At 49.9% G+C, this 25014-nt stretch overlaps 1 protein-coding gene across 4 annotated transcripts in view; it reads left to right on the plus strand.

Moving 5' to 3' along the window:
* The window catches only part of SYTL3 (synaptotagmin like 3), a 74611-nt gene that overhangs the window by 31804 nt on the left and 17793 nt on the right, over positions 1-25014 (plus strand). For 2 of the 4 annotated variants that reach the window (XM_032836470.1, XM_032836474.1), the window contains 5 exons: positions 8034-8085; positions 9084-9153; positions 10794-10872; positions 14450-14574; positions 20947-21081. In XM_032836470.1, coding sequence (XP_032692361.1) covers positions 8034-8085; positions 9084-9153; positions 10794-10872; positions 14450-14574; positions 20947-21081 — 461 coding nt within the window. The remainder of the gene's footprint in view (positions 1-8033; positions 8086-9083; positions 9154-10793; positions 10873-14449; positions 14575-20946; positions 21082-25014) is intronic. The other 2 variants (XM_032836471.1, XM_032836472.1) reach the window with 2 other exon arrangements.

A 25014-nucleotide genomic window follows, 5' to 3' on the forward strand; every position in this document is an offset into this window, starting at 1 on the left:
TTCTTCACATAATAATTTACAAAGAACATTTTTGCATATCCTTATCTCCCATCAACTACATACTTTCTGATGACCACCTCTCATTCCAACACTGGAATATGACTTCACTTACTGAACCAAATCACCATTGTGTACAATGAGAGAACTTCTGGTTTCGCTCTTACATTTTTGGGAATTTATGATATTATTAAAATAATAAATACAAGTACCATGCACATCTTTGTAGATAAGTCTTTGGCACATCTCTGAATATTTCTAGAAAGAGAAGCATAAGATGAGAGGTTAGGAACATTGCCACTGGGAAGGGGCAATTCCCCTTCCCAGTGGGAATTGTTCATAAAAACAATCCAAACTATATCAGTTTGCTACGTTGGTTGTCTGAAATGGCTTCCCATCATTTTCACTTGAATTCATCTAATTCCTAGCAGGGTTGGTTATCTCCCACCTGTTTGAACTTCTACAGAATTTCTTTTTATAAGGCTCTTCTCTCTATTCTGTTCTGTTAGCCGCACCTGGGTCGTTATTTTTTTTTTTTTTTTGACAGAAGAAGTTTTTTCTTGGGCGTATACATTCAATTTTAACTTTTCCTGTAGCATTCTTTGAGGGCTGGAGCTCTGAGGGAATGAGTGAGTGAGTGAATGACATGGATAAGGACGGAGCTGCTTGGAAACACAAGGTGATGTTCTCTGTAGACTCCTTTTCCTTTTTATCCAGAAACCTAGAGCCAAATTTAATGTTCAATTGAAGGAATTCCAAGAATCATTATGCCCTCTGTCACCCCGTTTCCTTTTTATATACCTATTTTAATGGTTCTGTTGGACGTGTGCCATTTAAGGTAAATTCTCCCCAAATTTCCTTGAAAGTAGACAAGGTATTAAGGAATAATCCAATGAAGATATTAATTGTAGCAGTTTGTTGTGCTACTTTTCCAACACTTAAAAAGTTTAAAGGCGAGAAAAGATGAATTCCAATTTTTATTTTGCGGGTAAAGGGTACAAAAAAATTTTATAGATTTTGGTTTTCTTAAATTCCTCCCCCCCCCCCCCCCCCGATTATAGACTGGCTTTAGTTCCCCTCTAAGATTTTATAATTTGATATTTATTGTTGTTGTCTTAAAATAGTTCCCTGTAAGCCATAGCTGTGGCTCATCTGGGGTGAGTCGGAATGATTAAAGCATGTAGACCTCCGTGGGGTCTGCAGTGTTCTGCAGGCAGCTAGCTACCCAGCCATCTGGTACGGTCACCTCCTGCCCCTCCCCCCTTGGGCACTTGGCCATCTCTGCGCCTAGAGGTTTTTTTTTTTTTTTTTAGATTTTTTTTTTTTAATTTATTTGACAGAGATCACAAGTGGGCAGAGAGGCAGGCAGAGAGAGAGAGGAGGAAACAGGCTCCCTGCCGAGCAGAGAGCCCGATGTGGGGCTCGATCCCAGGACCTGGAGATCATGACCTGAGCCGAAGGCAGAGGCTTAACCCACTGAGCCACCCAGGCGCCCCTGCGCCTAGAGTTTTTACTGTGGTTTCTGGGAACCCTGCTCCAGGATCAGCTGCAAAAGCTGTTTCAAATTCAAAGTTCCCAATTCCATGGGACCAGGTGTGGCTCAAGAGTGTGTATTTAACAAGTGCCCAGCTAATTTTTTATGCATTTTAAGTTTGAGAGCCACTGGTAAAGTAGCAAATATAATGAGCAATTTTGATGACACTTTTCTAGATCACTAATAACTTAAAGAACTGAAACTGAAAACCCATCTTTCATTTTTTTTGGCTTCTGCTAAGCTTATAAAGATAGCGCCCTCTTCTGGCTACTTGCTGTGAATGCGTGTTTTACTTTTTTTTTTTTTTTTTTTTTTTACAACCATGCTATTTTATTGCTTGATATTTGAGTGTAAGAGAAGAAAGAGGACAATACTAATACTCTTAATACTAGTATTTTTTCAAGTTTCAGAATAGTTAAATGTTATATATAAACAATCTGTTGTGACTTTCACTCCATTGTTAGTAATTGGGAAACACAACAATTTAGGGAGGCTGGGGTGCCTGGGTGACTCAAAGAGTTAAGCCTCTGCTTTCAGCTCAGGTCATGATCCCAGGGTCATGGGATCAAGCCCCGTGTTGGACTCCCTGCTCAGCAGAGAGCCTGCTCCTCCCTGTGTGGGGGTTGGAGCTCTTGGGCTCACAAATTAAAAGTAGTAGGCTTGAGTAAGTAGGGGTGACCCTATCACAGGCCTGCCTTGATTGCCTCTCTGCTTCCTGGCTCAGTAGAGACCTTCCTCCCATGCAATTCAGCAGGTGGATTTTGCAAGGATGATCGAGGAAAGCTTTCTGGAGATTACAGATCAAGTGCCTACCTAGTTCATGTACTTACATTCACGAGACAGCGTCTTTATGAAATCATGTTTATTTCCTGGATACATAATTTGGTATATGCTCTTGCTTTATTTTAAAGAAAATGTGACATCTTATCTCTTGATATTTCCTCCTCACTACTCTCCTTCAGAGAGAGGACAAAATGAACACAAACCCACAGGAAGGGGTGTGAGCCCTAGAGGTAGTTTTCCCAGCTGATTGAATTCCTCCTTGTGTCCCGGATGGATTTTCAGATGGGCCCATTTGAATAAGTTAGAACAGAGACTGTCAGGTCGATTTTATGACTCCTACTGAAGGAAGCCCTTGACCTTCAAACTGTTGGTTCTCACCCACTATTTCTAGGTAATGGTCCTTGGAGGCAGGTTTTTTAGTTCAGCCGTCTTCGACTTCATGGTGCCTATGGCTTTGTTCACAGTCGGACTCAGAAATGGAATTGTTTAGATTCTCAAGGGCAGTTGGATTGTCCTACGTCAAAATGAAAAGCTTGTGCATCAGAGGACACTGTCAACAGAGTAAAAAGGTGACCCATGGAAGGGAAGAAAATATTTGCAAGTCACATATCTATCTGATAAGGGATTAATATCCAAATTCTTGAGGATAGAGGACTCCTAAATCCCTACATTCAATTTTTAGAGAAAACCCAAGGACGCAGGAAGGCAGTCTATATTCTGTTAGCCCCTAGGTCCTCAACAAACCTGGGCCAGTCATTCTAACCGTCAGCCTAAGTGTATCTTTGTGGAAGAGTTACTGTCCAGTTCCTGGTGATTATTATCAACATGAAAGTCATCCAGAATTTCTACCGATAGAATATAGGGCTTAATTAAGGAGAAAAAATTATTTTTCTGTCTTGTGACTAAGCAGAAGAGTAATGTCTCATGGCAGAAGGACACTGGCTGAGAGAGATTTTCTGCCAACAGGATTATAAATGGACTATTACTAATTTTTGCTCTCCTGGAGGGCATTAGTTGCTGATTCACGGTTCTGTGCTCTATCTTCTTTTATCCTGGGGCAGTACCTTGGCCCCAGGGCTATTTAAGCTCAAAGCTTCTCTAAGGACTAAAATATATTTAAGAATGGCTCTGGAATCCAGCTTTAAAACCATTTATGACAGGACACCATGATTATATGCTGAGGGATTTCTAGGTCAAATTTGTTGAGACATTTTCCATTTTGCATATGTGAGCCAAAAAATTGGTCTAAAACTTTATTGTTCTAGAGATGTTTTCCTTTCCTATGAAAGAAAAAAGTCCTAAAACACACTGTAATTCTCCAACACACCCCCCCTGCAATTCCTGGTTTTGTTTGTTTGTTTTCAACTCCTGGTTTTATTCGCCTTTTCTAGAATTTCGAGGATACTCCAGCTCCAGTGTGGGCCAACTATCAGGACGGTCACATACAGTGGAGCGGGTTGAGCACTGTACTAGGGAGCCACCTCTAAGAGGGTACGGTTTGCATCATAGACATCTGAGACTTGTATGCTTATTGTGATGATTTTTCTGGAAGAATCAGCCAAAGGCGTTGTTCTAACAATATCCGTATATTACAACCAACTCCTAGGGGTAAACAAAAATATCTTGAGGAAGGGGCACGTTTGCCTCATTCGCAGGGAGCTCCATGTGGGGTCGCCCCACCTGTGTTTTGCTTCAGGTCACACCTGGGATTCCAGAGTGTGGTTTCCTACGGGGCATGCTGCTCCCCCCACCCCCGCCAGGGGCGCCAGCGGAGAGGTGGTCGTGGGCCAGGCCCCCCTCCTGTTCGATGGTCTGCTCGCTCCCCATCAGGACCCCACAGGACTGACGGTTGTGTGGGACTTCCCTAACCAAGGGTTGCTGCGGGGCCTCACGGTCTGGCAGGGGAGGTTAACGGTGGTCTCGGAAGACGAAGAAGCCGCACAGGTCCCAGAGTTCCGGACACGAGGCTGCTTGTCCACCGGACAACATGGTTCACCGGCCTGATCCCGCTGCCCTAGGGTGTCGCATGGGGGCTCCACGGAGGCTGCTCGGGGCCGCGTCCCCCAGGTGGTAAGAGTCGGGGGAGCAGGGCCCGGCCACCGCTGCCGGCCGGGGCTGCAGGGCACTGGGGGGCTGGCGGTGAGCGCGAGCGGCCGGCGTGGCGGCGGAGGCTGCGGAGACGGGCGGCCGGCCCGTGGGGGCGCTTGCGAACACCTGAGACGAGAGGCCTCCTCCCGGCTCTCTTTCAATTGAGAAGCGGTGCGTAGACAGCGACTTGTCGCAGACACGCGTGTGCCGCGGGGGTCGGGTGTTGGCTCCGGAAACCACAGCTGCGCTCGGTGGCGGGACCGGACCCGTGCGGGACCGTGAGCGGAGCTTGTGTCTTGCTTATCTCCGCGAAGGGCTCCTGTGTGTTCGCCCCAGCGGAGGTGGTGAATGGGTGAGTCACATGGGGGCCAGGTCGGGAGACAGCGGCGACCTTCGTTTTTTTTAAAGATTTATTTATTTATTTTAGAGAGAGCCTGCCAAGGAGCGTGAGAAGTGGGGGAGGGGCGGGGAGGGGGGGGGTAGAGAATCCCAAGCAGACGCCCTGCTGAGCACACAGCCCTGTGTGGGGCTCGATCTCACAACCCCGAGATCACGGCCTGTGCCAAAATCAGTCAGCCACTTAACCAACTGTGCCACCAGACGCCCCAGTGACCTGTTCATACCTGTTTGGTCGCTCAGCTCGAATGAGGAGGTCACACTTATTGTTAAAATAGTTCTGGTTGCTGTTGTTATATTTATACCCCCCACCCACCTTGCCTCGTGAGACAAAGCCTCTGCTGGTGCTGGTGACACTGAGATGAGGAAGATGGGATCTGTGTCCTCAGAGTCCTCCCCGTGTGGTCGAGACTCTCCAAATAAGGTCACAGTCATAGGGCTAAAGAGTAGGACTTCGGGGCACCCAGCGGGCTCAGTCGGTTGTGTCTGACTCTTGATTTCAGCTCAGGTCATGATCTCAGGGCGGTGGGATTGAGCCCCAGGTCAAACTCTGCTCAGCAGGGAGTCTGCTTGAAGATCAGGAAGGTCAGTCCCACGACCCCGAGATCCTGAGAGGCAGAAATCAAGAATCAGACGCCCACGGGCTTAGCCACCCAGGCGCCCCTGTTACTTGCATTTTTACATTAACAGAAAGTCAATAGTGCTTTTTAAGGAAGCCTCTGATAAGAAACAGCAGAGGGACTAGAGGAGGTAACAGGGATATAACATAAATGAGGAAGTAAACAGGGGAGCTGGACCTGGCCACAGGGCAGGGCTCCCCAAACTTCAGAGAACAGACCTCGATTCCGTGCCGTGGGGCTGGGCCTGGGACTCTGCAATGCCCACAGGCCCCCCAGCCGCTGCTGCAGGGGGCGGGGCTGCCCACGCTTGGAGTAGAAAGCACATGGGGGTGTAGTAGGACCCGAAGTCCAGACCTGTTCCTGTGTTCGTTTTTGTACGTCCTGCGAATTAAGAATGAGTTTTACATTTTGGAATTGTCCAAAGAATAGTTGTAACCCATTTAAAAAAAAACCCATAAAAAAATTAAAATTTCAATGTCCATCAAGTTTAATTGGGGCACAGACATACCCCTCTTTATTTTTTTTAAATTTATTTATTTTTAAATTTTATTTAAATTCAGTTAATTAACATATAACCTGTTACTAGTTTCAGAGGTAGAGTTTACTGATTCATCAACTGCGTGTAACACCCAGTGCTCATTCCATCACGTGCCCTCCTCAATGCCCAACCCCCAGTTACCTCATTCCTCCCACCTCCCCTCCGTAGTTCCCATATTGTGTATGGCTGTTGTCACAGGCGCAGATGACAGAGACTAGGTAGAGCCTAGAATTCTCACTCTGCAGAGAGGGTTTGCGGAGCCCACAGCGCAGCCGGCCAGACCCGATGCGGCCAGCAGGGGGCAGCAGAGAGCCGTCTGCGGCCCGGCCTTCCCAGGGACCTCCTGCGGGGTACTGGGAAATGGGGTGTAGGGCACTAAGCCAGAGTTGAGGATGGAGATAGGGACCTGAGGTAGAAACGCCCGGGCAGTGGGCGCTAGGAGATGAGGTGGGGGTAAGCCGGAGTGAGTAGACAGTGTCTGTGCGGGGAGAGAGAGTGGGCAGGCCGGGTGGGCCCAGGCGGGTGTGGAGGCCCAGGGAGGCTGCGTGGGGCTTGGACTCTGGGCCATGGCAGTGAGGAGTCACTGAAGGGCTTTAGGCCGTAGTAGGATAGCATCGATGGGAGAGGGCGCTGTGCCAGGTGGCTGTGCCTTGGGGACACTGTCACCACAGTCCAGGGACAGGATGGCGAGCGTCTGCAGCAGGCAGACCGTGGGAAGGGAGCCAGCGCCCATGGTGAGCGCACCGGCCGGCTCCCAGGGGCTCAGAGCTTGCTGTCCCTTGGGTTCTGCGTCTTCACCCAGGACGCCCTGGATGGTGTTACTAATTTTTCTTTTTCTCTGCTTTCATGGCAATGACCAGGAGGCGCTCAGGTTCAGTTCTCTTCCTTCTGGCCTCGCTGCTTTCTGTCCAGGCGCTCGAGCGGAGGTGGGCTTCCCCCCGTTGCAGGCTGATTCTGCGGGTGCAGCTCTCGGCCCTCGGGGCTGCCTTTCTGATCTTAGACACGCTTTTCTTAATGGTGGGGAGGGCTCACGAACTACTTTGAGAATCTGGTGAACTCCATCACCAACCCCCCAAAATGCACACAGACAGGTGGTTTCAGAGTTTGACATGAGAGTTCGGGGCTCTCCCACTCCCTGAGGCTGGCTCCAGTGAGGAATTCCTCCCCTGCGGGGTCAACCGCCTCCTGGCTTTAGGGTTTGGGCCTTGATATCAGAGATGCTTGCCTTCCCCTCCCAAAGTCCTCCCAGCCCTGCTTCTTGTCTGATGGAGATGATATGAATGTGTATGTAAGTCTTTCTATGGAATGGATTAAGACCTTCCCCATACCACACGGGAGCTAGACAGCGTGGCGGCCTTGCATGGGGCAGCGGAGCTGGGGGTGGCAGCCCAACCTCTTCCTATGCACTGGGCCAGGAAACATCATGTTCACAGAATGATGGATGTGGAGAGTTCTATTTTTGGGGCCTTAATACATCATAAAATCCCCTTGCCTTGAAACAAAAGGAGTACTATATCAGAAGAGTCTTACTGAGGAAATCATTGGCCTCTGTAACTACAAATAAGTAGATTACATTTTTTAACAGATTAATTTAATCCCCATAACAAGGAATGTTTAAAGGAATATAGTCATGCTATTATTAAATGTTTCCAAAGGACCAATGTTAGCTTGGGAGCTTGGACTGCTTTTCAAATTTTCCAGATTTAGAAAATCTAACCCTATGTCAACTCTTATTAAAAGCAGTCATTTCCAGCGATTATGTGTATGTTCGTGTTTATGAATGCATTTTCAACAACTTTTGTGGGATGTAGTTTATAGAGCATAAATGTCATCTGTTTTTTAACATGTATTTTTAACATATAATATAATTTAATTATTTTTAGCAAATTTACAGGGTTGTGCGACCATTACCACAGCTGAATTTTAGAGCCGTTCTAGCACCCCAAGATGGTCTTCTACTTTTTAACTGTAAGAAGTGGTATTAGAAAAATAATAATTTTAATTGATTACTTCCTGTATGTGCATCACCAAGGTTGTCTTCTCACTAATGAATGACCTTTGCTGGTATCTCTCCCAGGCAAACACGCGACAGTCGGAGCAAAGCTCTTAGAATCTTATCAGGAGCTGAGGTGAGTGTGGGGAGAGGGCGAGGGCGGACCGTCCTGGTCCCTCCTGGCCTGGGGAACAAAGGACGCTGAAAGAACTTGAGATCTCTTGACTTTCAGATGTGGCTGCTCTGGAATGTGACTTTTTTTTTTTTAAATGATAAAACGCCTGGAAAAGATTGAAACAGAGGTAGTTCCACATTCTTATGAAGAGCCTTCTTGGGAGCTTGCAGAGCATTTTCTCACTAAAGGTTTTATTTCCTAAATTCTGAAATGTGGTAAGAAAATAAAATATTATTTTTGAGGGCAGAGTTCTAAACCAAGCATTTGCTTTTATGAATCATTCGCATCTCCAGCATCATGCCCAGTGCCTGACGCCTCACAGGCTCCGTGGAATAAAACTGGCAGCAATGAGGCATGGTCTGTGAGATGCTAACTTCTTCTTCTTCTTTTTTTAAAGATTTTATTTATTGGAGAGAAAGAGGGAGAAAATATTTGAGGGGGGAGGGAGAGAGAGAAGCAGGCTCCCTGCCTGGCAAGGAGTGGGATGCGGGACTTGATCCTAGGCCCCTGGGATCATGCCCAAAGCTGAAGGCAGGTGCTTAATGGACTGAGCCGCCCAGGCGCCCCTCCCCCATTCTGATTCCCTTCCTGCGTGATTTTGGCATTCATGGCGTTTTTGGCACTTCTGCTGACGTGGGCTCAGCTGTCCCGCAGGGGACATGCACGTGCGCTGGGCTCCGGAGCGGCCCAGCTCCTTTCGACCACACGCGGGGATCGCGAGGCCTGGGGCAGCTCGGTGCTCACTGGCCGCATCCCGACACCAGGAAAGGATGACCCGCCCGGAGGAGCAGATCCACGAAGGGCTGCCCAATCCTCTTCTAAAGTGTGAGGAAGTAAAAGCAAAAAAAGAAAGATCAGAGAACTTTAACTACAGGATGATGGCGAGTCCCGTGTATTTGTCGGACTAATAGTTGGATCGTTCGTTACCCGTTTCTTACTCCTGTGTTTTTCCTCGGCAGCAAGATTTCTGTGGTTCCTCCGACCCCACCTCCTCTGAGCGAAAGCCAGTGCAGTAGCAGTTCTCAGAGGGTAAGGTGTCCGTTCTGTGTGCCTCCCTGGGGATGGGGAAGTGGGAGGGGTGGAGGGAGAAGGGGGTCTGAGAGGTTGGACCAAGGTCGGGGGAGCAAAGGGATCCAGCTGTGGGTGAAGCAGGTCACGGAGGCCGGACGTGCTGGGCCTGCCCAGTGCCTGTGCTCCCACCATGCTCTGCGGGCATTAGCAGTGATTCCCCTTCTGTCTGCTCCCCACGTCTTCACCTGTCCCCACATCCCCACCTGCACCCTGCATCCCTGCCACTTTACTCTTGTCATTTTGTTGACTGTCTTCCCTATGTGTGCTGTGCGCTCCTTAGTGGGGGGCCTGAATCGGCTGCTGTGTGTCGGGGTCTCTGGGGATGTAAAGAGGAATAAACACAGGTTGATTCACAGGTGTGTGATTCATGGGTGTGGGAGCGCCGGGGTGTGTGTGTGTTGAGTACTTATAGATGCTAACAGAAAATAGACCAGGTCCAGATGCTAACAGAAAATAGACCAGGACCCTTTCTGTCCACAGAAATTAGTGGTGTCATCTTTGGGAGGTTCCCTGGGTTCCCGCTTGGGAGGCGGAAATAATTATACCCCGCTGACTTGCTTCCCATGGCTGGTGTGAGAAATTAATGAAATGATGTCTGTGCTGGTACTTGGAAATTGTAAAGTACCATGAAAACGCATGGTCTTGATTATTTTCGTTATTCTTCTGTGAATTGAAGAGAGTAACTACATCTGTACATAGAAGGGCATGTTCATATGTTCGTGAGAGAAAGAGTCTATTTATTCTTTTCCCAGTTTCAAACTGAGACCCTGGAATGACCTTCAAAATTCTGCTCCACTTTCTCCTTGAGATTCTAGATCTTCCGAAACTGTCCCAGTACAGATGTGCTCGAGACATAGTTCCTGGATGGATGGATGGATGGATGGATGGTTGGATGGATGGTTGGATAGATCGAGGAATGGATGGAGGGAGGGATGGATGGCTGGACGGACAGATGAGTTGATGGAGGAGTGTATGGATGGAGGGTTGGATGGATGGGTGGAGGGATGGATGGGGCAGATGGAAGAAGGGATGGGGAAGGGTAGGGGGAGGGATAGCAGGATGGGACTTGAAGGGGAAAGTGACCTCCTTTCTGTCACTTTTGCTTCCTTTTTCTTCTCTCTCCTGCTTAGCGGGGTGGACTAACTCCTTGGCTCCAGCCTGGTGCTCTGAGCCTGGTACCACCACTGGCCACTGTGTTATGTGCTGTGTTGGCATCCTCTCTGCGTGGAGCTGGGGTGGGGTCATACAAGAGCTGGTTAAGGAAGCAGGAGTCCACCTGAGTACGGTCTGAGCCAGCGGAATGTCGGGCATTATTCCCAGGAGGTAGTTGTCACCATGTCAACACCCCTGCGGATGCCCCTTCCCGAAAGGCGGGTGTCAAACCTCAGAGGAAGGCGTCTGAGTAAGAGGGTCCCTGCCTCCTGAGAGGCTTGTGCCCTCCCCTCCACAGACATGCATGCACACACACCTGCATGCACCTGGAGCCCGTGCGCCTCGCTCATACCTGCTGGCATTGGGGGTTGGCAGCCTGGAGGCTGCTGGGCAGACACAAGTTCTCAGCTGTAACTCTCATTCTCTCTCCTCTGTCTGTGTTTTAGTTACAGGAACTTGGTCAGTTTAAAGGATTTAATAAATCCGTGGAAAATTTGTTTCTGTCTGTTACCACCCACATGAAAAGTAAGTGGACGCCCCTGCGTGTGTTCTCCCCACCGCCGGCCAAGGGGACCTCTCTGTCTCCAGCTCCTGGGGAGAGCCAACACCCCAGCCCTTCACCCCTCCACCCGCAGAGGCGGCCTCTGGTTTCCTGGGAAAAGAGGAGACACCCTTCAACCCACTGGCCTGACTCAGTTTACCCCCACTGCTGCCCAGACCTGCCAGAGCTCAGCACATAGTGGGAAGCAGCTGGCACGGACCAGTATGGGCAGTTGCCCCAGCCTCTCCCAGGGCCCCACAAGGACAGTGGGGTGGGACAGATCTGGGAGCTTTCCCGCCAGGCATGGCCCGGTGTCTGTCCTTTGCACAGAACTGCTTGTCCATTCTTCTTTCCATCTTGGTCAATTTATCTCCCTCAATGGGCAACAATCATGTGATTCACAGATGTGAGGAGCCCAGAACTCCCACTGTTTAGAATCCTGCGTCTTTCAGTGTCCCTCTGGTCTTTCAGTGTCCCTCTGCTCGGATAGTCTTTCCTGTTGATCTTAAGCTGCAAACCGCATACAACAGCCCAGGCCCACAAGGGTGCCCAGAGAGAGGGTCCCGTAGGGCAGCAGAGGGTTTCAGGGACCCAGTCCCTTTTACCACGCTTCTGTTGAGCTTCTGCCCACGCTGGTGGGTGTGGATGGGCTCAGTGTTGTCCCTTGGCCTTGAGACATTCTCATTACTTGATTTTAATTAGTTCTCCGTATTCCCCACGAGCCCCTCTGAGCTGCTTCATGACAACTGAAACCAAAGCACCACTTTTCAGATAAGCAGAAAGGTGACCGTCCCCAGAGACGGTCTGTCCCCCTCGGCCTCAGGACTGAGCAGCTGGATCGCATGCCTCCTGCTGGCTGGTCGAGGTCGGAGGTTTGGAGTCACCCCTTCGTCTGCCTGGCTCTCGGACGACATCCGCCCTCCGTGTGCGCCAGCCTTGAAGGCCAGTCCCTGCACTCAGCCGCGGGCTCTGCTCCTGCTGCCGCTCTTCTTGTCCAAACTTCTCCGCGTCGCTTTCTAGAAGCATAGCCTCTGCCTAAATCCACTCGGCTTATGAGAACGCCTCACACTGCTGTACTCTGGAATCCTGCCCCAGCGTTAGCTGAGACCTGGTGACCCCTCCGCCAGGCACCCAGAGAGGCAGGACACGTGTTCCATCTTGTCCCAGGTCGCTCTCAGCCTCCGACACCTGCTGGGACCCACAGGGGGACGTTTGGAGGCTTCCGCACCCATAGCCTCACCTGAGCCACACCCTCATGTTCGACACTTGCCAGCTGAGCACCTCGAGTGCTGGGGCGATGCCGTCCGTGCAAACCAGCAGACCCGAGGGGGCAGCTGGGGCTAATTCCCTGGGGGGCGCGGGCTTCGTAGGAGCAGAGCTGCATCTCTTCTCTGCCGTGGGACACGGATTGAAGCCCTTAACTGAGGCCCCCTCCCTGCTTGTTCAGGCTCTAGCGCTTCATGGGATGGAGACCTCAGCCCAGGGGTAGGGGTGAAAGGGCCCCTGGGAGGGATGGTCTGCGGAGCGCCTCCCCCACGTGCTCCGGCTACTTGGGGAAAGAGCTCGGACCACACACCCTGCACCCCGTCTCTGCCTCAGGGCGTGCAGCCGGGTGGGGGGGTGACTCCTCTTTCTTCTGGGCCTGAGCTGTGGGGCACCTGTCCCTCTCAATCCGTTGTGCAGCTCTTTCTTACAGAAGTGCTGCGGAGGACAGCCTCTTTCCGGTGTCACCTGGGGTCCGTGGGGGGATGGCTGGAGGGGCTTCCTGGCCTGAAGGGTTTGGGGAGCTGCCCCAGAGCAACGAGGTAAAGGGTTGCCCCAGGAAGCCAGTCCAGTTGGAAGAACGGAGCCATCCCAGCCCTTTTTATTACAGCTGCATTTCTAAGAGATGTCAGCACCTGGCCCCCTTGAAAGGGAGGAGAAATAAGAACGATGATTTTCACTTCAGGGCCCTTCTGTACTTCTTTGTGTTTCTTTTCCTTTTCACCATATAATGCCGATTGCAAGCCTGGTCTTTAGAATCCCTTGGGAGGCACGCCACCTGCCTAGTCTGTGAACGTAGGTGGGCCAGAGGAAGGCACAGGCTTTGGGGCAGGGGGAGGACACTGTCCTTAAGGGGGGCGCTTCACCTCCTGGGGCTCCCCCACTTTGTAGTGGGGCTGGGGTTTGGCTATATGAGGAGCTCATGTTCACTGTCAGCTTTGAGGGCCCGGTGTGTGCTGGGACCCGCTAGCTTCCTGTGCAGAAGGATGTCCCATGGTCTCTGGAGGGTAGACCCGAGGACAGTGTGGACAGCGGTGCTCTCAGGAGAGCTCCCACACAGCCTGGGGGTCCCGGCGGGCAGAGGAGGGTCTCTTCTAGAGAAAAGAGATGCAGATTACGACCTAGCAGCATGTGCCGGAGACACCGGAGAAATAGTGTCTCCCGGAGCAGACCAGGAGATGGGGAGCTCTGGAGCTGGTCTGTCCCACACGCTAATGGCAGGTGGCTCCTGAGATGTGGCCTGCCCAGAAAAAGGGTAAAATATGCACTAGATCCCAGAAACTCAGTGCTAAAAATGTCATTAATTGGACAGCACAGGGAAAAAGAATTTTTGAAAGAATCTTATATGGGGAAGGATGCTAATTAGTGGGGTGATCATTTCATAATGTCCACCAGAAACTAGGAAGTATTCTGCATCCATTACCCAATTAAAGTTGCATCAGTTTTCATATTGATTGTATAGTTTTACAATATTTTGGGTATATCACGTTCCATGAAACGTAGTGTTAACATCGATCTTACCTGTTTCTTTTTAAAATGTGGCCACCAGAAAATTAGAAATGGCATACGTGAGCCACCTTGTTATCTATGGGAGAGAGTTGCTCTAAAGATAGTTTCAAGGTCATGTTTGAGAGAGTCAAGGACCCTGTGGTGAAGGGAAGACATTTTTGGAGGACAAAGTCATCTCTGAGGTGGTTCGCTTGCTTCTGTGTATGGATTCCTTCTGTCTCACTGTACTCACCTTTATTCCCGACCGCTGTTACGCTGCAAGACAAAGTTGTATTTCCAGGGTTTGCTTATTAAGATAATTGTAGGGGTATCCTGAATTTGCTTCTACCTGTCTTCAAAGGGTCCCAAAAGATAGTATTTAGGTATAAGTCTTTGTAAGGAACCTCTCAAAGGCTGGCTGGTTTGCTACGCTGCCTTTTTCATGCTCACGGTCTGTGGTCCAGGCTGCATAGTCGGAAGACCTCCCCCTTGCCCCTGCCCTCTCAGTCCCACCCTGACAGAGGCTCTCAGCCCACAGCAGCGTGTGGTCACACAGTCACCTTTTGGGAATCCAGCTCCTCTGTGCCGTGCATGGCTCGGTGGGGCCTGTGTCTGGCACGCCGTGTCTGGGGACGCTCCCCAAGGCCCCAGAGCTGGGGGTTGAGTGTTCCATCCTCCCCATGCTTAAGCCTAGCCTTGGGGGACTTTGGGGGCTCCTCGGGGTGTGGTGTAGGGACTCCCAGCGGAGGGCCCCATGAGTCTGCCAAAGCTGTGTGCTCCCACCTGTCCTCCCTTGTATTTGTTTTCTAGAGCTTTCCAAGTCCCAGAATGACATGACCTCTGACAAGCAACTCCTGGCCACGGGTCCCAGGCAGTGTGCTAGCCGGACGGAGAGGAGGAGCCTGTCTGACACTGCCATCAACGTCACCACCAGGGTAGTCCCCAAGGCCACTGGGCCACCACCAGAGCCACTTCTAGCACATTTTCTCTGTTGATTTACTTTCCTCTTATTTTATAGCACCACATTAAGCAGTCTAGAAAAAAACCCATAATCATAAACCGCTCTGTATTGGGAAGGCCAGGCCAAATGATGGTCAAATTTCAGGGCCGATTTGGAAGATAGTTGAGAGCAGGGAAAAGCTTCAGGTGAATCCCAAGCCCCTGGGGTGGCCTGGAGTCTGCTGGATCTCCCTGCCGGCTTCAAGGCCACCCCAAAGGCACGGGACCCACCTGTGAGGCCGAGATGGGTCAGGTAATTCCTGGGGTCGAAGATCCTCATGGAGGGTCAAGAGGCCTTCCCACTTCCAGCAACCTCCAGTTACAACCTGTCCGGGTCTCAGATAGAAACCCCTAGAAACAGAAACGCTGCATGACCGCGGGCAATCACGAGGGACGCGCTTTCCAGGTGTTTAAACCACAAGCGAGCATGCAGCTCATAAAGGCTTTTAAGGACATAATTACTCTGGCTTTCCACCAGGATTAACCAAGTCTGAAGCAGATGCGCTGGCACAGGAGAGAAAGCGTAGAATCAGAACACCTGGGCTCTGGTCCAGCTGAGGGGACCTGGCTAGGGCAGGTGCCACCACCTAGCTGTTGACAGGGTCAGTAGGACCGCTCTGGTTGGCTGGACAGGGCAGGGCCCCTTCTCCGCTGGTACGGGCTCCACTCTGGACGTCCCCAGACAGCCTGCTTTAGGCGAGCGGATGAAACCAGCCCCTCCTGCTGGAACCTCCACACGGCCTCAAGGTTCCGATTCTGCCTCCATCTGTGACCCTTCACCCCGGGCACGTCACACGAACTCCCTGAGCATCAACATGCTCTTGGCGAAATGAAGATGCTAATACTTGTTCATAATACTCGTGTCCCAGGCGCAGGCCGCTTTTAAAGATCCCTGGAGAGAACACAGCATCTGAATTGCCAGCTAAGCCATCTAAACATGCTACTGGTCTTCCTTACTGTGTGCCAGACTCCATTCCAGGCTTTCCCTGGGTCATCTCCTTTTATCCTCACGCTACCCCGTGAACCGCGTATTGCGTTTGGCCCCTGATTCGCATTTAGGGAAACTGAGGCACAGAACAATGAAGTCACATGGTCGGGGTTACTTAACCAGAAGGTGGTGGGTGGTCTTGATTTGGAGGCCGAACTCTGGAGCAGCTGTTCTCGAGTTCAGTGTGCGTGTGAGTCACTGGGGAACGTTGTTGACAGGCGGAGGCTGAGTCAGTAGGTTTGGGGCAGGTGAGATGCCGAGTCCTTGATGAGTTTCCGAGGAGCTCTTGGGCAAGCAGGTGATGTCGCTGGTGCCCCTGGGACCTCCCTAGATTTCGGAGAAGGCATCTCGAGCCTGGGAGATGTACTTGGAAGGCCTTTGAAACTCTGAAGTGCAAACGAGTGTTCGTGCCCGGGGGCTCCTCAGGGTCCGCACAACACCATCCCCCCTTCCCCCGTCCCTGAGTCAGCACATGGAACAGAGGTTAGCTGATGTTCGGGGGATGCTATGTTCCCGGCTGATGGCAGTGTTTGTCACATACTAGTCACATGTAATTCTTACAAAGGTACTAAGATAGTTATTGTGACTCTCATGATAAAGATCTAGAGCCCAAGCTGTAGCTGGAGGGTAGGCAGTCTAGCCTAAAGCATACATCTATGTATCTATAACCAGTAAGATGTGGAGCCAAGAGGAGAGTCCGGGTTTGTATGCTCCTAAATTCTATGCTCGTAACCTCCTCATTCTAAGCCTCACGTAAGGAGGACAAAGGATGAAGCCCCTCTGATCTGAACCCTCAGTAAGGTTACCAGGCACCGTTGTTGGCTGCTGGGTAATCTCAAGGCTGTCCGATGGGACCCGGGAGCTTGAGGGGAGAAGCGAGGAAGGCCAGGGATGGCCAAGGCCAGAGCGCCCCTTCCTGCAGACACTCACCGTGCGCGTCGGATTCGCGGCCATGCTCCAGGCAGGACCTGCGGTCTCCTATTTGCAGGCCTCCTCTCTCCCCACCTTACTCCAGGATATGACTGTTTCAGGGAGCAATTTAGCCGCATGTTTATAAAGTCCTCAGCAATCATGGTCCGCTCTATAAATGCTAAATAATTACAGGGTTGAAATATAGAGTGCATCTTTAAATAGGACGTTTGTCAGACTGCAATTACACATGCCCTGGCTGGCGAGCTCGGGAAAGTCACGCTCACAGCTTCACCAGAGCACTCAGGAGCATTTTGCCAAGTGCAAGTGCACGACGTGGTGCCCTTTGGGAGGAGGGGACATCGGTGCCCACTTTGCCGGGGGCTGTGCTGGGCGCAGAAAGAGGAGGTGACTTAAGACCGCATGGTGCCTCTGGGCTGGGAACTGAGAAAGCCGCTCAGGATGGCTTCTCTGACCATTACGTGTGAGCAGCATGTTCTGGAAATGCCCTGTAGGGACCCTCCTTGCAGCATCGGGGCAGGGACTCCTTTGAGAGGTGACTTCTCTCGCTGTTCTTCTCTTACCTGTCCCCGAGGGATTTTATTGCACATTTTATTAACGCGTGGCGGATGTACACTGGCCGTAAAGACACACACCTGTTAACAAGGAAGGAAACACAAGAAGCCGTTGGGCAGGGCTATCTCAGAGGAGAGGGAACAAGGACGCAGGCGGGGAAGAAAACTTTCTTTCATTCTATGCCCCTTTATGTGAAGCTTTCCCACGTCCGGTCTGAAATCTGAAGAAACCACCGGGGCGGGGCGGGGCGCTCCCGCATCCCTTCTCTCTCCCCACCTGCTGCCCAACTCAAGGCTGAGCAGCCAGAGGAGAAGGGAGGCGGCAGTGTTGGGTTCAGGGTTGAGAGCTGTGGATCCCCCCAGGATGGTCCCAGGAGAGGCAGCCTCCCCTTCAGCTGGGATTCCACAAGGCTCGGAGCATGTCCCTTTGGCCGAGCCCAGCCGCGGTCTCAGCTTCTCTTGTTGAAGATCAGCAGGAAAGAGTCCCAGCCGCCCGGACGGTGGGCTTCCAGGGAGCCCATAACTTGATGCAGTCCGTCCTAAAGTTACTGCTCTTCCATCACAGAGCAGGAAATGCATTAACTCTGCACAGTCTCGTCGGGGCCATCATTCTTCTCTGTAATCTGCCATGAACTAGATAGTTATTGAAATACATTAAAAATCACAGGGGGGAAAATGCCTGTCTCCACAAGGTCGATAAGCTGCTCTTTGAATCTTGATTCCCTTTAATGGCAAGGAACGTGACCGTCATCCAGGTCCTTCTGAATTTATTGGGAAGTTGAACGTGACATTTCAGGCTGATTCCTTACTCAAAATAGGCATGTTCTTCAGAATAGTGGACAGAATAGTGTTGACTTTTCTAATAATTTCAAAATATGTATCTTTTCCCTAAGCTTCATGAAAGGTTTTCCGGAATTCTAACGTACTTAGAAGCACAGTCATTTCTGGCTATGAATTTGACATGCCGTGTGATCAGTTGTATAAAGGTAGTTCTCTTTGTTCCTTTTCAGAACTTTCTATCACCATTTTTTTATGATTTCAAAAGGATGTTGCCTTACGGAAAATGGATTTAAGTGATTATTGAACAACGAAGTGTCACAAAGCTTTATGTTAATATTTAGCTCATTTTATTCTTTCTATCCTGGTCTGATGGTTGCCTTGTCTGCTATTTCAAATGGAATCTTCCAGTCTCCAAGGCCATCCCCTGCTGCACTCAGAGGGTGGAGGCTGACGGTAGGAGAGCCCTCTGACTCCTCCCAATTGGAGTTTCTCTGGATTGTTAGCCATCCTCTCCTCCTGCCTCAGAAATGGATGTTCCTTCCCAAGGTAGAGCCCTCCCAGGCACAGGGTCCATCCTCCTCTCTCCCCTCTGGGACCTTCCTCCATCAGCTCGATGCTTTTCCCGTCTCTGTTTCTTCTCAACCTGCAAGAATGCCCTGATCTTCCTCACCTTAAAAAACGAAGGCAGCATCTTTTGAAGGATCCCCTTCAAGCTGCTCTTCCATTTCTTTGTCCCGGCCCACATCCATGAAAACATCCTCTGCTCTTGCTATCACTGCATTTGTCCTGCTTTGCTCTCCCTCCTGTTTACTCCTAGCTTCCATGCAGTCCATTCCCCATGTCAGCGCGACACTGTTCCCCGGGGCATCCCCAGGCACCCCTGATTGAAGAGCGAGGTGGCCAATTTGAACATCATTCTTGTCATTGACTTTGTCGCCTTTGACACAGTTGACCAGAATTCCATTCTTCTCTTTAATTACAAAAATGATTTTATTGCTTTTATATATAATAAAGCCCATGCCTACACACTAATGAGAGTTTAGAAAACAGAGGAGGAGGAGGAGGTGGAGGGGAAGGAAAAGCTAGCAGTGTTGACCCAGGACCGTCACTTGGAATACACCATATGTCACTCGCTTTTCGACCCAGGACCGTCACTTGGAATACACCATATGTCACTTGCTTTTCGAAAATGGCATCATGGGGCGCCTGAATGAGTCAGTCGGTTACGCCTCTGATTCTTGGTTTTGGCTCAGGTCGTGATCTCAGGGTCTTAAGATTGAGCCCTGCATCAGGCTCCGCACTCAGCAGGGAGTCTGCCTAAGAGCTCTCCCTCTCCTTTTGCCCCTCCTCCCGCTCTCTCTCTCTCTCTCAAATAAATAAATCTTTGTAAAAAAATGACATCGTGCCACACCTCCACTTTTGTAATTTACTTTCTTAAGAAACTCTAGCATTATATTTTAATTCCTTCCATGTCAATACATATATATTGTCATTTTTTACAGAGACTTTTTAGGGCTTATAATTCATGCTGCCAAACTGCCCTCCTCTGGGGTTGATTCAGTTTACCCCACCACTAGAAGCAGAGTAGCCCGCTTTTCAGCACCCCTGCAGGCACTAAATGTTACACTTTCTATTTTAATATTTGCTAATTTGATAGACAATTTTTAAAATTCTGCATTTCTTTAATTTTAGGTGAGTCTTTCCTCCTCTTCAAACATCCTTCATCCCTGAAATCCTCCCCTTGGATCTGCAAGTCTTCCAGCCCCCTGCCTCCTCCCCTGGACCCGCTCTTTTGTGTCCCCAAGCTGCCTGGTCTCTGGACAACCTGACATGTCAGGAATCTGGCCTCCTGAGTCTCTGCGGTTGCTTGGGTCACTAGCAGGTGTAGGAACATGCTCTGTACTTGACCGTCATCATGGGACCTCCGCTCATGATGCCCCACCTTTGAGTCTCTCCCCACCCAGGCTTCAACCTCCCACTCAGATCCTACTTTACCCTGGAAGATCATCTCAACACCCCCTTCTGCATCAGCTCTCCCTCTCCTCTTTCCCATTGACTTGGCTTGTGCCTCCATTTCAATGGTGTATTAATTTCCAACCAGCTAGGTGAGATCCTCCAGGGGGAGGGCAGACAGTGCATCTTCTCCTCCTTCCCCTTCTCCTCTGACCCTGCTTTCTGCCCCAAGACTTAGAGCAGTGGGTCGAAGATGGTGTTGCTTAGCAAATGCCTGATGGAACCGAGCTGCTGCTCTGGGGATCGAGAGCATAAACCCTAAGAGTCATCTGGAACTAATCACGTCTTTCACTTGTTCGCTAATATTCTCCGTCTTTCATTCCTGAAATCTACAACTATGCTGCAAATGTGATATTTCCAAGTTCCACTTCCAACCCAGCATCCGAACCTAGAGCCTAGATTCACGAACTTCATGTCTTCAGCTGGCAAGAGGTTTCCTGCCTTGTGGCTTGTGTTTCTTGTGGGATGCTAACACATTTCGAGGGAAGTTTCTAACCACGGCCACACGTGGATCCTGAGCACTTGTCTAGGGCAACAGGGGAGCTAAATTTGTTGATTCTATTTGCTTGTAATGAATGGGAATTTAAATTTAAATAGCCACCAGCAGCTAGTGACCACCACATTGGAAAGCACAGCTGTGTACATTGTAGAAGTACTGACTGTTGAAGTATTTTGATAAAACTCAGAGACATATTTTGATTTTTCCCTTTTTTATAGGCACATTGGAGCTCAAACTGATAGGCTAAATATTGTATTTCATGTGATTTATTGCAAGGATCATTATCAAGGTCAAAATGTGGACTTCACCTCTTTAAGACTTACTAATCCGTAAGCCATCCACCCACCACCGTTTGTGACTATCCCAGTGCTTGCTGGTGCCTGCCAGGCCCCCGCGGGGGTGTGCTCCTTGCTCAGCACCCACAAGTTCGCAGATGAGGGCCGCTGGGCCACAGATGCAGGCCGTGCTTGCTGTAGTTCCCTCACTCGAACAAAGTCACGCTGGGACCTGGACCCCATCATTAACTCTGTGTCTCCTCTTCCAGAAGGCGAGCGCGCCGGATATTCTTAAACCTCTCAACCAAGAAAGTCCCAAACGCCTTCCTAATCCTGTTCCGAAGACTGAGAATCTCTCATCCAGGCCGACGCCCAGCGCTTTATTCTCTGGAGGCTTGAGACACGTGAGTCTCTGCTAATTCCCTGGACACGTGACGCGTGCCTGTCCGCGTGATGTTGGAGCGGGGTGGAGGGGGTAAGCAAGGGGAGGAGGGAAGTGGTGCCCTGGGGGATGAACAGGAACAGGACAGCAGAACTTGGTGGTAATATTTTACCTACCTGCGAGCTGGGGAAACCTGGCTATACTTTGATGGCTTTTCTTTTATACCGACAGATAGTAATTTATAAAATAATGGTCTCTTTGGATGAGAAGTTTTTACTTTCAGTGACATCCAGTTTATCAGATATTTCTCTTGCAATTACTTTCGGGTCGTGTCGACCCACCAGACATGAAGACATCCTCCTGTTTTCTTCTAGAAGCTTAATGAAGGTTTCATTTTTCCGCACGGTCTGTGCTCTGGCTCCCGGATGTTGTGAGTGGTGTAGGCTGTCTGCTTTCCCTGCATGGATACGCAGTTATTTTAAAAAAAGACTCTCATTTCCCCCCATTGACTTTGGTATCTTTGTTGCAAATCAAGTAACCGTGTAAGGGTGGGTCTTTTTCTGGATTCTCTGTTCTGCGGACCTTGCCGTGTGTACTGGGGCGAGACCACGCTGTCCTGGGAGCTGTAGGAAGCCGTGAAGTCAGGTAGCCTGGGTCCTCTGACTGTGCTCTTCTTTTTCAAAATATTTTAAAGATTGTCTCTGCTCAGAGGCAGGCCTCTTTGTCATTCGTCTGTTTATTTGAAAACATCGAAGGAATGCAGACTTCATGCCTGAGACTGTGGCCTGTGGTGTGACCCAGCCTTGATGAGAGGTCACCTCCCTGTCATAGCTCTTTGACTTATTAAAGAATCTCAGACAATCACAAAGACTCTCCAGATGACAGAGTCCTCATCAAGGAAATGGGTATCAGGCTTGTTCTTTTACCTCACTGGGCTGTTTCGAGAGTCCAAATGCACCCGCTGCCCTGTGGGTTAGAGCCGTGAGGAGCTCAGCTTCTAGAAACCGTCTTCCAGGTTCGCATTCCAGCTCCTCTGGTGTGACCCAGAGCAAGTCCTTCGACCCCTCTGTGCATTGGGGCGGTTGGGGTTTTACAGAAAATGGCATTCACTTTAGAAAATGATAGACTTCCCTTCCCCCAACTACATGCATATCTGGTGGAACATTAAAGAGTTGAGACAGAAGCAGGCCAGACTGCAGGCTGAAGGATAGCTAACGGAAGTCCTTGCTTCAGTCCCCTAAGTCCTGGCGGCCCCCACCCCACCGGTCCCTGAGTGGGCCGCTGCTCTGCGCCCACCCTCCTCACACCGTGGGGGCCCAGCAGCATCACCGGGGACCTTCCAGAAATGGGAATCTCTGGCCCCGCCCCAGACCTACTAGATTGGCCTCTGCAGTCCGACAAGAGCCTCCTTGTCCGGGAAGCCTGCCCCCTGCCCTGCTCTGCCCCGCCGTCATCCTTCCCTTCTCTCTGACACTCATACTGTCCTCCCCTCCTCCCGCTGTGTCAGCGGTTGCCCGGTTGGGTGTTGCCTGGGGCAATGCCTGTGCCCGAGCTGCACCTGCCACGGAAGAGCAGGGCAGTCAAACCGGCGGGACCCCAGCACGGCTCCTGCGGACCTGCTGTCGCCGAGAGCCCGCTGTGTGCAAACCCCTGAGCCAGGTGCTTCCCCGCAGTCATTTGCAAAACGATCTTGCCAGGTGGCTACTGTGAGCCCATTTCACAAATGGGGAAATCTGGTTCATCGATTTCCGAGCAGCTCTGACTCAACCCCGGGAGCCGTGTGAGTCAAAGCCTGGGCTCTGTGGGCTGGCTTTGGTAGCTCTCCAAGGGAGGGGGTGCCCTGGCTGCACTTGCCTGGGGTGGACCCACACCTAGGAAACCTCTCCGACTGGTGGGAAATGCTGTGGTGGTGGGAAGCGGGGGGGTGTGTTCCTCTCCCCCGGGCTCTGCTTCTTAGGGCGGTTCCCTTCAAATTCAACACGGTTCCCTTCTCCCAGTCTTCTGGTGTGTTCTGGTTTGTGCCCTTCAAGTTATCCTGGTGAGGCTGAGTTATTCCACGATGAACCCTCTCCTGTTCCCCTTAGACTGATGCAGTGTTTGAGGAAACGAAACTCCCACAAAGCAAATAGTGATTATTGCTTCTAGCCCGAAGACGTTGCCTGTTCTTCGGACAGACGTGGACATCCTCTAGGAAGCAGAAACGCAGAGCGGCAAAAAGCTCACTAAATCTCTACTTACTACAAGAGGAAAAATACAAAGGGGCCATAAGTAGGGGAAACACTCAACCTCCCAGGTGGTTAAATCAGAGCAAAATGAAAGCAAGTGCTGTTTCTGGGGTCATCTTGGCAAAGTTTAGAAGTGATGGGGTCAGCGTTGGCAAGGTGTGGAGCTGCAGGAGTTCTCAGAAGCTGCTGGTGCATTTATTCAGAGGAATTAATGTAGCTATGAAAAATAACATTGAAGACTATTAATATAGAAAATACACCTTGGTAAATGAACACAGAAGGTTGTCAAATAGTATTACAGTAGCACATGTTTTTAAAAACAAAATGGCTATAGACATCGCAAAACAAGCAAAGGGGTGCTACCAAAATTTGACCACGAAATAATGGGGTTATGCTTTTCTCTTAAAATTTTTCTGGGGGCTCATCTGTATTTTCTGTATTTTTTTCCATAAACATGTAATGTTTGGGGAGGAAAAAATAATTTGCTTTACCCCCCCCTCAAAAAAAGAAAAATCCAATCGGAGTGGAACTTGGTAGTGTGAAGAAATACATTAATTTTTTAGACTACCTACAGGAGAAAAGTTCCTACCAGAGTTCTTATCTGGTTTTTAATTTTGTTTATACTTCTTTAAAAAAAAATCTGAAAAGGAATGCATCTATATCAGTGTTTTCATGCAGTTTACATTTTTCCTGCCAGAAGGTGTTGTGGTTGGCAGGAGTGATCACATGAAGTTGGAACTCCTGAGATATAGAGGTTGGCTGAAGTTTGAGAGGGAGCAGATTATTAATCAAAGAAGTAAAAAAAAAAAAAATCCAACTGCCCAGGTGTTTTCTTTAAACATGAATTTGAGACGTGGGATGTCATCATGGCGTTTCGGTCGCTTCTAAATTTTTAAAAAAATTTTATTTATTTATTTGACAGAGAGAGATCACAAGTAGGCAGAGAGACAGGCAGAGAGAGAGGCAGAGAGAGAGGAAGGGAAGCAGGCTCCCGGCCAAGCAGAGAGCCCGATGCAGGGCTCGATCCCAGGACCCTGGGATCATGACCTGAGCTGAAGGCAGAGGCTTTAACCCACTGAGCCACCCAGGCGCCCCACTGGTTGCTTCTAAAGAGGGACTGGCTCAGAACGTTCCCTCGGCCCATCACACAGGTGTGTGTGGAAATCCTTCATTTTTCCATTAATATTTTTGAGCTTGTCTGGGTTCCGCTGATTTTTTAAAAGAGTACTGCATTTAGTGATCTACCCGTATGAATGTGTTTTTGTTAACAACGATAAAAAAGGATGACCATATTCTGGCCTGTTCATCCAGCGGAATACTGTTTGGGAGTGACAAGGAGTAAACACCAACCACAGCTGACCACACTGATGAATTTAAAAAACAATATGTGCACGGGAGGAATTCTAATTACAAATTCCAAAATCAGGTGAAAATAACCAATATGTTGTTTGGGGGGATATATACATATGTACTAAAACCATAACGAACAACGAGGGTGAATAACAGGAAACTTTGAAACCGCATTCACTAGGGACAAGAAAGAGGGGATCGGACAGGGGTGGGGCCCCAGGGCACTTCTGAGGTCCCGCTAATGTTCTTTTACTCCAGCTGAGTGGTGGGCACATGGATGTTCCTTCTAGAATTACTATTTAGCCGTATCCATGAGATGTACTTTTAATATATGTATCATAGTAAAAAGGACAAAAAGGAGAAAAACAAAGGAAATGAGT

This window comes from Lontra canadensis, unplaced genomic scaffold (genome assembly GCF_010015895.1).
Source record: "Lontra canadensis isolate GAN:19392208 unplaced genomic scaffold, GSC_riverotter_1.0 scaffold92, whole genome shotgun sequence".
NCBI classification, from domain to species: domain Eukaryota; kingdom Metazoa; phylum Chordata; class Mammalia; order Carnivora; family Mustelidae; genus Lontra; species Lontra canadensis.